Source organism: Orcinus orca, chromosome 16, assembly GCF_937001465.1.
Source record: "Orcinus orca chromosome 16, mOrcOrc1.1, whole genome shotgun sequence".
In the NCBI taxonomy this organism is placed as follows: Eukaryota; Metazoa; Chordata; class Mammalia; order Artiodactyla; family Delphinidae; genus Orcinus; species Orcinus orca.
Genome location: NC_064574.1, coordinates 81,736,515 through 81,749,609, shown reverse-complemented (window position 1 = coordinate 81,749,609; position 13,095 = coordinate 81,736,515). Strand labels below are relative to the sequence as shown.

The 13,095-nt window shown below is 51.5% G+C and overlaps 1 protein-coding gene across 1 annotated transcript; it reads left to right on the top strand.

The window, feature by feature from the left end:
* The first annotated feature begins 115 nt into the window (after positions 1–115).
* ZSCAN25 (zinc finger and SCAN domain containing 25) lies at positions 116–12,309 on the top strand. Its single transcript, XM_033426543.2, has 7 exons — positions 116–272; positions 835–959; positions 2,280–2,687; positions 3,834–4,035; positions 4,647–4,738; positions 6,083–6,209; positions 10,450–12,309. Exons 2-7 carry the CDS (start codon positions 957–959, stop codon positions 11,280–11,282), a joined length of 1,665 nt encoding a protein of 554 aa, XP_033282434.2. The 5' UTR covers positions 116–272; positions 835–956; the 3' UTR covers positions 11,283–12,309.
* The last annotated feature ends 786 nt before the right edge of the window (positions 12,310–13,095 follow it).

The following is a 13,095-nucleotide window of genomic DNA, read 5'->3' as shown; positions in this document are numbered from 1 at the left end:
AGAGGGGAAACGGAAGGGGCCCTTCCTTGACGCACCTGTCTGACAGCGTCCGTCGCCCACTTCCGATCCGCCGCGGGCCTGGGCGAGCCCGGCACAGGTGCAGGGCTGCGGGGCGGAGGTGGCCGGGGATTCGGGGCCGGGCTGAGGGCCTGCTGCGGGCCTCGGCAGCTGCGAGGCTGTCGCCGCGGGCGGCGCGTCTCCCCGGAGCTGACTCCCGCGGCACCGAGTCTTTGCGGGTCGGGACCCGGGGGGCCGCACCGCGCTGGGCTCAGGTAGGAGCCAGGCTGATCCCGCCCGGCCAGGGTTGCCTTAACGGAGGGGTGTCCACGACCCTGATCTCTTGAACCAAAGCGGAACACTGTGAAGAGTGAGAGTGGTCGTTCTAGAAACAGACGCTCATTTAAAGAAACCATGGGAAGCCTGTTTGTCGAGTGCTAGGGGTAAAAGATGAGTGAGGACCTTTCCTGACTAAAGGGAATCTGGCAGACGGAGGGAGACACAGGGGTAAACATTCGTACTATAATGCGGTAAATGCAACCATGAACAAATGCAATAGCTAGAAAGCCAGGAAAGAGAACTCTCAATTGATGCAGCAGAGAAAATGAATAGACTGAAAATGTAAATAGATTTAAGATAGGTAGGTAGGTAGGTAGGTAGATACCTAGGTAGATAGGTAGATACAGAAACTTCCAATAGAATGTTAAGCAGACACTTGGAGTATTAAATGAGAGTATGTACTCACATGCTTTCTGAATGGTAAAGCCTACACAAGTTAGAAATCTTTTGATCAATTAAAGTAATGATATATATATATTGTTCTGTTGTTTTCTTTAGGCTGAGTACACCGTCACATCCTAGCCACCAGCATGTCTATTGGTTTTACCTCCCAGATGTCTTGACTTTGTCTGCTTCTCTGTCACCACATTGATCTAAGTCTCTTATCTCCTACTTGGACCATGGTAAGCGCAGTTTCCCTTCTTGACCCTTCTTATCTATTCTCTATTGACACTTCCCAGGCAGAGTGACCTTTGAAGAACATGTATCTCCCCACTAAAATAAGGAATAAGAGTAAAGCCCATAATTCTTAGTGTGTGCCCAGGCCCTCGGTAATGTGGTTTCCGCCTGCCTCTGAGCTCTTTCCCTCCCTCACCCAGCTGAAGCCACACTGCACTGGGGCGTGTTCTCAGACTGCAGAGTAATTTCTAGCCCCAAGGCTTTTGCCTGGAATGCTCTTTCAATGATTGGCTCATCTCATTCATTCGTTGGGTCTTAGCCTAAGCATTATTTATTCAGAAAAGCCTTCTCCAAGTCTCCAAGTTTTTTTTTTTTTTTTTGCGGTACGCGGGCCTCTCACTGTTGTGGCCTCTCCCGTTGCGGAGCACAGGCTCCGGACGCTCAGGCTCAGCGGCCATGGCTTACGGGCCCAGCCGCTCCACGGCATGTGGGATCTTCCCGGACTGGGGCACGAACCCGTGTCCCCTGCATCAGCAGGTGGACTCTCAACCACTGCGCCACCAGAGAAGCCCAAGGTTTTTTTGTTTTTTTTAAATATTTATTTATTTGGCTGCGCAGGGTCTTAGCTGTGGCACGCGGGATCTTGGTTGCCATGTGGGGGATCTTTAGTTGTGGCACATGGGATCTAGTTCCCTGACCAGGGATCAAAACCAGGCCCCCTGCACTGGGAGCGAAGAGCCTCGGACACTGGACCACCAGGGAAGTCCCCACATCTCCAAGTTGATTGTCCCCATTAACACCCTCCTTACTTCCTTTTTAGAACTTATCCCCATTTATAATTTAAATTTATTTGTTTCATTTTTTTTGGCCGAGCGCGTGGGGCTTGCGGGGATCTTAGTTTCCCCCACCAGGTACTGAACCTGTTCCCTCGGCAGTGAAAGTGCGGAATCCTAACCACTGGACCACCAGGGAATTCCCTAATTTTTTTTTTTTTTCCTGTCTGCTGTACCAGTATGTGAGTTTCATAGGGCAAGCACCTTGTCTATCTTGTTCTCTGTTGTATTTCTGGTTTCTGTGGGTCAGGCATAGATACATGTCAAATGTATATTTAGTGTTGGAAGAGTGGGCCCTGGTGACTAACCTAGTTATAACCCATCTTATATTTTTCTATGATTGTAGTGTTGTCTCTCTCTTGAGATTTTAAGCTATTTGTGGGTATAAGCTAAGTCCTAATTTCATTGATGTAGAGAACAGAACTGGGATGACCTGACCTTCCCTGTGTCTTATTTATGCTGTTCTCATTGTCTGTCTGGTCTTCCCAACAGACCTTCAGTCTTCTGGGAGGGAGTGTGAAGATGCTTAAAGAGTGTCCAGGGATGGCAGAAGATCGTCAGCAGCAAATGGGTGTCCCTGTGGTAAAACTGGAGAAAGAGTTGCCGTGGGGCAGGGCGAGGGAAGGCCCCAGCCCGGAGACTTTTCGCCTGAGGTTTCGGCAGTTCCGCTACCAGGAGGCGGCTGGTCCTCAGGAGGCCCTCAGGGAGCTCCAGGAGCTCTGTCGCCAGTGGCTGCGCCCCGAGCTGCACACCAAGGAGCAGATCCTGGAGCTGCTCGTGCTGGAGCAGTTCCTGACCATCCTGCCCCGGGAGTTCTACGCCTGGATTCGGGAGCACAGCCCGGAGAGCGGCAAAGCCCTTGTGGCCGTGGTGGAGGGCTTCACGGAGGGAGCCAAGGCGGTGGGTGAGAAAGGGGATCTGGGTCTCGTTCTGTTGGTGCGGGAAGCGAGAGGTTTGAGGAAGCGGTGGGAGTGGATGAGGCGCAGAATCTCCCTCCTCTGCTCCCCGACCATCTGGGGTACATTTTGGAGGGCAGAGGAGTTTTCATCAAGGAGAGCCATTCCCAGGGAAGACGCAGGGCCGGTGGAAGGGCTGTCAGCTCCTTTTTTGGTCATCAGGGCAGAGGCCTGGCCATATTTCCCTTGTGAGCCTCGGGTCCAAAGAAGGCAGTTGTGATCTATTTCAAGGGCCCTGGTAGACTCATTCCTCTTCGGGCAGAGATGCATGTGGTGATGCAGGGAATTCTGGAATTCCACTTGGTGAGTATTCTTCCTGAGAAGCATTGTCTGGAACAGTGCCGTTTCCACGTCTGGGACGTTGGCTGAGACGGCTCACGTAGTGAGTGACTTTGCATCTCAGATGCTCCCTTGGGACTCTGGCCATGTGTCTGTCCCTCTCTGGTAGTTTCCCGATTGCCGTCTGGGAAAGAGAGGGCAGGACTGAACGTTACTGTCTTGCTTGCAGATAACAATCTGTCTTCATTTTGTTCTCCCTTTTCCCACCGCAGTCACCCCTGACTTCCTGTATAGTCCTAAGAGAGTTGTTTTGTTTTTTTACTCCCTACCAAGGAGCTTAAAAGTGGACCAGGAAAGGCCTGTTCTTGTGAGTTCTGGTTTTCCTTGCTATTTCTAGAGCAGTTTTTTTTCTCACTGATTCACTGCACAGTCTAGGCTTTGTATTTTTTACTTTCAGCATCTGTAATTGGGGAATCTTTTTTCTAATAGTGAGTGTTTTGGGCTAAAGTTCTCATTGGAATAATAATAACATCTCTCTGTGATACTGCTCATGGTGGAATTTGATCAGTATTGACGTGGGCAGAAGGGACCCTTGTAAATGGCATGGATGCACAGAAGTTGCTCAGCGCCTGATAAAGACAGTTTAGCCTCCTTTTCACCTTCTCACTCATGTCCTGGGGAAGAGCTGAGCCAGCTTGTCCTTTGTCTCCCCTGCAGCTGCAGTGGGTCTCTTTTTTAGGTTTTAATTCAACTCCTTTCATAACAGCCTTATGCAGGCCTCATTCTAATAGGTGTTGGGGCCTGTTCTTAGGTTCCGTGCCGTGTGCAGGGAGAGCAGGAGGAGACAGCACTTTGCAGAGGTCCTTGGGAGCCAAGTGTCCACCTGGGGCCCGTGGAGGTCAAACCCGAGTGGGGGCTGCCCCATGGGGAAGGAATTCAAGGCCTCGACCAAGGCGCTGAGGAGCAGCTCAACCAGGATCCTGGAGAGGGGACGCAGGCCTTCCAGGAGCAGGGTAAGCTGCAAGCAGTGAGGAAGAAAGGGCACAGAAAAGGGTGCTTTGTGCCCTGCCCTCTCCCCTTTCCTTTACAAACCCTGCAGTTGATAAACTAAGTTACCTGTAGCGTGCAGTTCTGGGTTTTCCTGGCTACTTCCTGGACTTCAGTAGGAAACAGATGAAGTGAAATTGTTTTCTATAGCTCGATCTCCTGATTTCTGCGGGGGATATCTGGTATCACGCTCTCTTATCATTTCTTCTCCTTTCCCTCACATCCCTTCTAGAAACTGCCAGGAAGTATGTAGCTGACATGTAGGGATATTTTTTTTAAGTGGGCAGATAAACTGAATCCCTAAAAGTGACATGTGACTTATTGTGTTGCTGAATCTCAAGGGGGGTTATTGCTGTAGCGTGACTTGGGAGCATGAACAGCCCTGAAGGGCAGCGCATATTGGGTCGGGCCCTTTTTCCTAGCTGAGAACAGGGTTAGAACAGGGTAGGGTACACCCACACCTGCCTGTCTGGAGTCTCCTTATGGTTCCTGGGGTTCTGTGTCAGGCACTAGACGCCTGTGGACGAGCTGCTGCAGGACAGCGCTAATCCTGCTCCTGGTTTATTTCCCTGCTCAGCTCTGCCAGTTCTTCCGGCTGGTCCTGGCCTCCCTGCAGTGAGCACCAGAGACCAGGAGATGGCAGTGGGGTTCCTTACAGCTGGATCCCAGGTGAGCTGTGACTGCTCTTCAGGGATCGTGATGTCGCTTTGAATGAGGCTCACCTTCCCCAAGATTTCTCCTCACAGCAGAGCACCATCTGCAGAGTTGAATGATTCTACCTTTCTTGTTCTGATAGATGTGACAGCTTCGTTTTCTCCACTACATCCTCAGTTATTAATTTGAATTGAGCCTTATGCCAGCGGTCCCCAACCTTTTTGGCACCAGGGACTGGTTTCGTGGAGGACAAGTTTTCCACGGATGGCTGTGGGGGGATGGTTCAGGCAGTAATTCGAGCGATGGGGAGCGATGGGGGCGGCAGAGGAAGCTTCACTCTCTCACCACTCACCTCCTGCTGTGCGGCCCGGTTCCTAACAGGCCGCGGTCCGGTACCAGTCTGGGGGTTGGGGACCCCTGCCTTAGGGTCTAGGCATGAGGCTCAGTTCACTCATTTGGATTACTCTTTGTTTTTTTTTTTTCTTCTTTTCCTCCATCGACTCAGTATTACTCTTGTAATTGTGAGGAGGAAGACATTAGTGGTGGAAATCCCAGAGGCATGATCTAGGGTGTGGTGGATGGCCAGGAGGTCAGTAGCCCTTTGTGGAGGCGCTTTATGGATACTTCTGCCGCTGCTCTTCCTCTGGACCCCATCCTCCCCCCACGTCAGCAGGAGGGAAGCGACTCGGGTGGGCGCTCCCAGGAGTGCTGAGCCGAGTTGTCTCTCTGGCCCCTCCTGTGGGAATTCCCAGAAGCGACTCAAGTTTGAGCTCACTAAAGCCGTATTTGGGCAAGGGTTGATGCCTGTGCTGTTTGCTGTTTCTGTTTTCCAAGCATGTTGTTTAGAGGAGATGAAGAAAGGACATCCAAGTTTTTGAATTTGGTCGGAGCCTCTCCTTCTACCACAGTAGTTCTTCACGGTGTCATGACGATGACACATTGATTTCAACACAACGTTGTTCTTGAGGCAGGGCCAGCCCGAGTTTTTATTTATCTCTGAGGGAAAGTCAGTTCTGGTTGAGGGGCTAAACAGCAGCCCCCAGTCTCCATCAAACATGAGGATCGAGCGGAGGTGATTGAACGGTGGAAGTTAGAGGCCGCAGTTGTTGGGTACCAGCCAAGTGGCTGCAGCAGAGGCTCAAAAATACAGTGGCTCAGACAAGTCCATCGTTCTCTGCCATTAAACTGTCGAGAGGGAGGCCCTTCTGGCCCCACTCGGAACCATCTAGGGACCCGCATTCCTTCTGTCTTCCTGCTCTGTTCTCCCCTGGAATGTTGTCCCCTGTGTCTCTCTGCTTTTCCACTGCTCCTGCCTCGGGATTATTTCTTTATCCATAGCCATCTCCTGTGCTGTTTCAGGGGTTGGGCCCATTTAAAGACATGGCCCTGGCTTTCCCCGAGGAGGAGTGGAGGCACGTGACCCCAGCCCAGATAGACTGCCTTGGGGAGTACGTGGAGCCCCAGGACTGCGGGGTCTCACCTCCAGGTAAGACTGTTTCCATCTCGGAGGTAAGAAAGTGAGGAGTTGTGAAAGCTGTAGGTCAGGGTTGTTGTCCTTGCCCCAGATTTCAGAACCTGATGCTACTGATAAAGGAAGGGAATATCATGGCAGATGAGTAAACGAGTCTGTGGAAAGCGCGTGGACCAAGGCACATAGGAGCTGGCGAGGTGCTTTCCTGGGTCAGGAGAGGAGCAGACAAGGAGCAAGAAAACACCAGGTAGTTATTCTGGCTGAAATGAGACAGGTCGGTCGTTAGGATGCCCTGAACGAACTCCTACTGTGTCTGTAGTTGAAGGGGACTGAGGGCTTGAGAGCAAGAGAAAAGCAGCGAAAGGGGGATCCTCTGATCTCTTTCACCAGCCTGTGTTTATGGAGCGCTCCCTTGTGTGCAGGCCCCACGTTAGCAGTTCTGTGTTGGGGCAGGACTGACGTTCATGAAACCTCGGAGCCCACAGTGTGTGGGTGCAGGAGGGCACGGGGCTGCAGTGGGATCTCAGCAGTGGATGGGGCTGGTGTGGGCTGGTGTTGCAGAGCAAGCAGGGCCCCAGCCGGGCGTCTCAGGTGGCAGCCGGGTTTTACCTGGGGTCAGAGCTGGGAGGAAAGGTGCTTGTGGGGGAGAAGCAGCAGGAGAAGGTAGGAGGGAAGGGTGAGCCTGGGAAGTGCACACCGAGGGCCCACCAGGGACAGCTGGTGAACACTGCGGAGGGCTAGGGATGAGGGGTGACAGCCCCGCGGCTTGGATGGGGTGGGCGGTGGGGAGAGGGGAACCGTGGCTGCGAAGGGCTCCCTCCTTTGTTCCCTCTGATTCTCTCCTTCCTCCTCTCATCACTTCTTTGTAAGTCATGTGCTGACCACTCACCTGTACTGACGTCTCCTGGTCTTTTTTCATCTTAAAACATGTTAAAACATGTTTCATCTTAAAACATGCAAAAGTGTCGTACAGTCGACCCATTAACAACAGAGGTTTCATCTGTGTGGGTCCACTTACACGTGGGTTTTTTTCAATGAATACGTACTACAGTCCCGTGTGATCTGCTGTTGGTTGAATCTGTGGATGAGGAAGCTTGGATACGGAGGGCCGACTGTAAAGTTAAATGTGGATTTTTGACTAGCGGTCATCACAGAGTAGTGGCAGTGGCAGTATACTGGGAGGCCTGGGTCCAGTACAAGGCTGTCACCCATGATGAAGAGATGTGCGATTTCTGTGATGGCAGAGGACGTGGAACCCCTCCGAGGTAAATGCAGAGCGCAGGAGCCGTGCGTGTGCACCCATGGAGGTGCCGGCATCCTAGCGCCTTCATCCTGGCGCTGCGGACGGGCCTCTGCCAAGGCCGCCACTGTGTTCCCAGCAAGTTTTTACACCCTCCTGGCCATTCTGACTGTTCTAGAGACGCTGGCTTTATGCTTGTCCTCTTATCCGCTCACTGGTTCAAAACAACCCACGTACTTCCCTAACGTTTACGCTGAGACTGGGTGAGCCGGAGGTCTGCTTCCCAAGCATAGCATCCTCTAGCCGTCTCAACCTTGAGTCTTCCTGAGAGTTCTTCCCATGTGATTGCCGCTCTTGCATTGACAACTGTCTAGGATTGGGCCTGAGAAAATAAACATAAATTCCATGATACATAATATCTAGCTCGTACTCACATTTCCCCACGTCCAGTTAGGTTCATGCATTGCATTTAATTTTAATTTTGCTGTACATAACACCTCAAACCTGGAAACTACCCAGATGAATATCAGCCAGATTAATAAGGACAGTGTCATATACTCTTACAGTATAACATCGTACACTGATGAGAGAGAATGTAGTGCAACTACAGCTACACCACGATGTAGGTGAATCCCACAGGCGTAATATTGAGCAGAAGAAGCAGACACAATGTGTGAATCAAATATGTAAAGGCTGGGAACTTTATCACCATACTTTATGGTGATAAAAGCCTGGATAATACATTACCCTGCGGGCAGGATGGTGTCACCAGTCTCCGGAGGGGAGGGGAGGGGACAGGAGGGGCTTCTGGTGATGTTGTTTCTTAAAGTGGCTGCTATTTAATGGTCATCTTCATTATGAAAATTCTTTCAGCTCTTTATGTTTTGCACACTTACTTTTGTGAAAGGTGCAAAATAAAAGAATACATCAGAAGTGAGAGCTGTGTCCTTCATATTTTATCACATCACGAGGCATGAAACGTTCTTTTTCCCTTTATCTTTTTTTTTAAAAATTAATTTATTTTTGGCTGCGTTGGGTCTTCATTGCTGGGCGCGGGCTTTCTCTAGTTGCGGTGAGCGGGGGCTACTCTTCATTGTGGTGCGCGGGCTTCTCATTGCGGTGGCTTCTCTTGTTGTGGGGTATGGGCTCTAGGTGTGTGGGCTTCAGTAGTTGTGGCTCGTGTGCTCCAGAGCGCAGGCTCAGTAGTTGTGGTGCATAGACTTAGTTGCTCCACAGCATGTGGGATCTTCCCAGAGCAGGGCTCGAACCCGTGTCCCCTGCATTGGCAGGCGGATTCTTTTTTTTTTTTTTTTTTAAGAAATTTATTTACTATTTTTGGCTGTATTGGGTCTTTGTTGCTGAGCATGGGCTTTCTCTAGTTGCGGAGAGAGGGGGCTACTCTTACTTGTGGTGCGCGGGCTTCTCATTGTGGTGGCCTCTCTTGTTGCAGAGCACAGGCTCTAGGCGCGCGGGCTTCAGTAGTTGTGGCACATGGGCTCAGTAGTTGTGGCTCGCGGGCTCCAGAGCACAGGCTCAGCAGTTGTGGCGCATGGGCTTAGTTGCTCCGTGGCGTGTAGGATCTTCCTGGACCAGGGGTTGAACCCGTGTCCCCTGCATTGGCAGGCGGATTCTTAACCACTGCGCCACCAGGGAAGTCCCCTGGCAGGACGATTCTTAACCACTGTGCCACCAGGGAAGTCCCTCCCTTTATCTTTTAATGGGCTTGCCTGAAACGACTCTTTCCCGTTTAAGCATCACCTGTCATTTCCCTCTTCTTTTCTTTTTGGTTTCTTTGCTCCCTAGTACCTCTTTTCTCTCTTCTCCTTCCCTTCCTCTTGATCTTCTGTAAACAACTATTAATTTAGAGAGGGTATAAGAGGGATCACAGGAAGGACTTGTAGAAGGGCGTTTCAGTCCTAATAAATACGCCGATGTAGAGGTAGTCTGGTACAGACTGGGTTCATTCACTTATCCGGCAGTCATGAAGCGTCTCCCCTGAGTCAGTCCCTGTGCCAGGCTCCCAGAGACCCAGGTTAATAAAACAGGGTGAGGTGGAGGGCACAGTGCGAGCAGGGATAGTGAGCTGAGGGAGGATGTGCAGTGCCGGGAGCTCCCCGTTGCTGGAACAGGTCTGTGATCCCGGGGAAGCTGAACATCTCAGATGACCGTAGAATAGCACGTGCAACAAGGTCAGTCGTAAGTAAGTGTGGAATAAACGGTGCTAATTGAATATATGTGTTGATGAGACCCAGGATGGGGCAGTAATCTGGGCAAGTTCCTTAGAGGAAACCATTGAGTTAGATTTTGAAGGAAAGCAAAGTCTGACTTAGTAGGAAGTTAAGAGGGAGGGCATTAGAATTTAGCAGACTGTTCTGTAAAAGGGCATGGAGATTGTCTGAGCTTGGGCTACTGTAACAAAATACCAGAGAATGGGCGGCTTAGACAACAGACATTTATATCTCACAGTTCTGGAAGCTGGGAAGTCCAGGATCCAGTTGCTGGCATATTTGTTGTCTGGTGAGGGCCTCTCTTCCTGGTTCATGGGTGGCCACTTTCTTGCCTTGTCATCAGTGGCTGAGGGAGAGAGACATCTTGTGTCTCTTCCTTTTTTTATAAGGACCTTAATCCCGTCATGAAGGGTGATGCTCACATTACCTCTGTGTGTGCAGAGAGCCAGCTCTGGCTTCTCTTCTTAGAGGACATAATCCCATCCTGGGGGCTCCACCCTCATGCCCTCAGCTAATTAGTGCCCAGAGGCCTCACTTCCTAATAGCACCTGGGGGCTTAGAGCTTCAACCTGTGAATTTAGGAGGGAACACAAACAGTCCGTAACAGATGGAAAGAAGTAAAGGAATGTCTGGTTTTAGAGTCAGAGAAAGTCAAATGTACTGAGGTTGTTGGTTAAAGGAAAAAAGAAGGAATTGTTAGTGGGACACCCTTAGAAGCCAGGTTCTAACATGGAAGTTTACCTTCAGATTTGTTTCAGTATCGGTCTGTATCTCCCTTGTCCTGTAGGCCTGGGGAGCAAGGAAAAGGAGGCGAAGACCCAGCCGGCAGACCCCAAGGGGCCGCTTGCTCGGGGGCCGGCAGAGAGGTTTGGGGAAGCCTCTCTCCAGGTCCCGGAGCTCGGAAGAACCTGTGAGCAGGAGGCCGAGAGCTCGGTGGGGAATGCGCCCGGGCCGCCCCCTCCCCAGCGCGGCATTGCCCCCCTGCCTGATGACCTCAAGACCCACAGCTCCTTCTGGAAGCCTTTCCAGTGCCCCGAGTGCGGAAAAGGCTTCAGTCGGAGCTCAAATCTGGTCAGACACCAGCGGACCCACGAAGAAGACAAGTCCTATGGCTGCGGGGAGTGCGGGAAAGGCTTTGCGCTGCGTGAGTACCTCCTGAAGCACCAGCGGACCCACCTGGGCAGGCGGCCATACGCGTGCGGCGAGTGCTGGAAGACCTTCAGCCAGCGGCACCACCTGGAGGTCCACCAGAGGAGCCACACGGGCGAGAAGCCCTTCCAGTGCGGGGACTGCTGGAAGAGCTTCAGCCGCCGGCAGCACCTGCAGGTGCACCGGCGGACGCACACCGGGGAGAAGCCCTACACCTGCGAGTGCGGCAAGCGCTTCAGCAGGAATGCCAACCTGGCCGTGCACCGGCGGGCCCACACCGGGGAGAAGCCCTACGGCTGCCAGGTGTGCGGGAAGCGGTTCAGCAAGGGGGAGCGGCTGGTCAGGCACCAGAGGATCCACACTGGGGAGAAGCCCTATTGCTGCCCTGCCTGCGGCCGGAGCTTCAACCAGCGGTCCATCCTCAACCGGCACCAGAAGACGCAGCATCGCCAGGAGACCCCAGGGCAGTGAGGGCGCCCGGCCGAAATGCCCGTCTTTTGCTCACAGAAGGTGCCGGAGAAGGTGGGGCCTTCTGGAACCACCAGGCGGAGGGAGACCTCATTGGAGGATGCGCCCCCCCTTTACTCACTGAAGGGTTGGGGGTGTCGAGGGACGTTGGGGGCAGAGAGGCGCTTTCACCCATTTTCTTTCCACTCGTTTTACACATAGGGGAAGGGAGAGGCCTGGTTTATTTGAGAGGCCAGAGGGCACAGCATCTCACGTCTCCTACCCAAGTGGGGCTCGTACTTTCTCTTACCCTTTTTGAGGAAGCGGTATCCGGAGTTTCAGTTCAGGTCCTGGTTTTTCTCCTTCAGTGGATGTTCACGTCCACCTCCTGAGCGAGTCTGGTTGTCAAGGTGAAATCTTGTCCCGTGTCGGCAGCTTGAACCTCGTTTTTCTGAGGGCTGTGTCCCTGCAAGAACATTAGCTCTGTCTCCCTTCCTTCCCCTAGTTCTCTTTTCCATTTAACAGATATTTATTTGCTAAATAACACCTACTGTGCGCCTGGTTCTGGGAGTGCAGTGAACGAGACAGATGAGACCTCATTCCCCTGGAGCTTGTGATTGGGCCCTGGAAGCAGACTCGTTAATAACGCAGAGCGCCCTCAGTTCCCTTCACAGCGAGTGCCGAGAGAGAGGAAGTCCTCTCAGGCTCATTCTGCGCTCCTTCTGCCCTGCCCCTCCAGGTGCCTGATCTTTTCCTCCCAGCTGGGGTCGCTCAGGCAGCCTCCTTTATTTTACTTTATTTGCGGCCCCCTTTGTCTCTGTGACAGTCTACTCGTTGGTGGTTTCCCCATTCCATTATTCCTTGAACAATAACAACTGTCCACACATCTGTTAGGAAATTAATATTTTGCTTTTGATCAGTGTATAAACATGAGAGTATTTTAAACAAACATCCAGGTCTGTATAAAATTCTAATTAAATGGGGCCGAAAGATGAACTAGTATTAATACCCTGTATTTGATGGCCCTTTACAATATATAAAATGTGCTGCTTCCCTGTTTTCTCACTTGACTCGTTCCACAAATATTTATTGAGGCCCGACAGTGTGCCAGGAACTCTTCTAGGTGCTTGAGGTACATCAATGAATAAAATAGGCGGGGTGTGGAGGTGGGGTGGGAAATCCCTGTCCTCGTGGAGCTTACGTGTTGGTCAATGTATTTGATCTTCAGAACCACCCAAAGTGGAACCCGTGGCTGTTCCCCGGGACCCTTTGGACCTGGCATCTGAGCCTGTGCCTCAGTGCTGTCAGCTGGCCCTGAAATGCATTCGCCACCACCTACCTCTTGTTCCTGAATCATCTCCGTCCTCAGTGCATCTCGGTCCTTGTCATCAGAGAGGTACTTGGGGTCCTCAGGGCCACCTGGAGATGATGAGACGGTAGCAGTCTGTTTTGCATGAGTGCCAATTAACGAAAGACAAAGATGTTTGTAGGCATCAAAAAAACACATTTTTTAAAAAATGAGAAGATGCAGTGTTTGTAAATGTGTTTAAGCTTTGCCGTCGTTAAAGGTTTTCCTTTCTCTTGGACATTCTGGAAACCGCCTAACTAGCCTGGACCGTGCTGCAGTGTCGTAATGCTGTGCCTTTGGACACCGGCTGCTGAGTGATTAGTTTTCTGACGGGACTGTAAGTTAGTCTGTCTTTGGACTGTGTCCTGTAATTGCAAGATGTGATTTGTCTCATGGTGCCTCTTGATATTATATTCTTTCACTGGGATTTTTTTCCCCCCATTTTTCATTGTAAATAAGGTAAATGGTAATGACTTTAATACAGAGAGT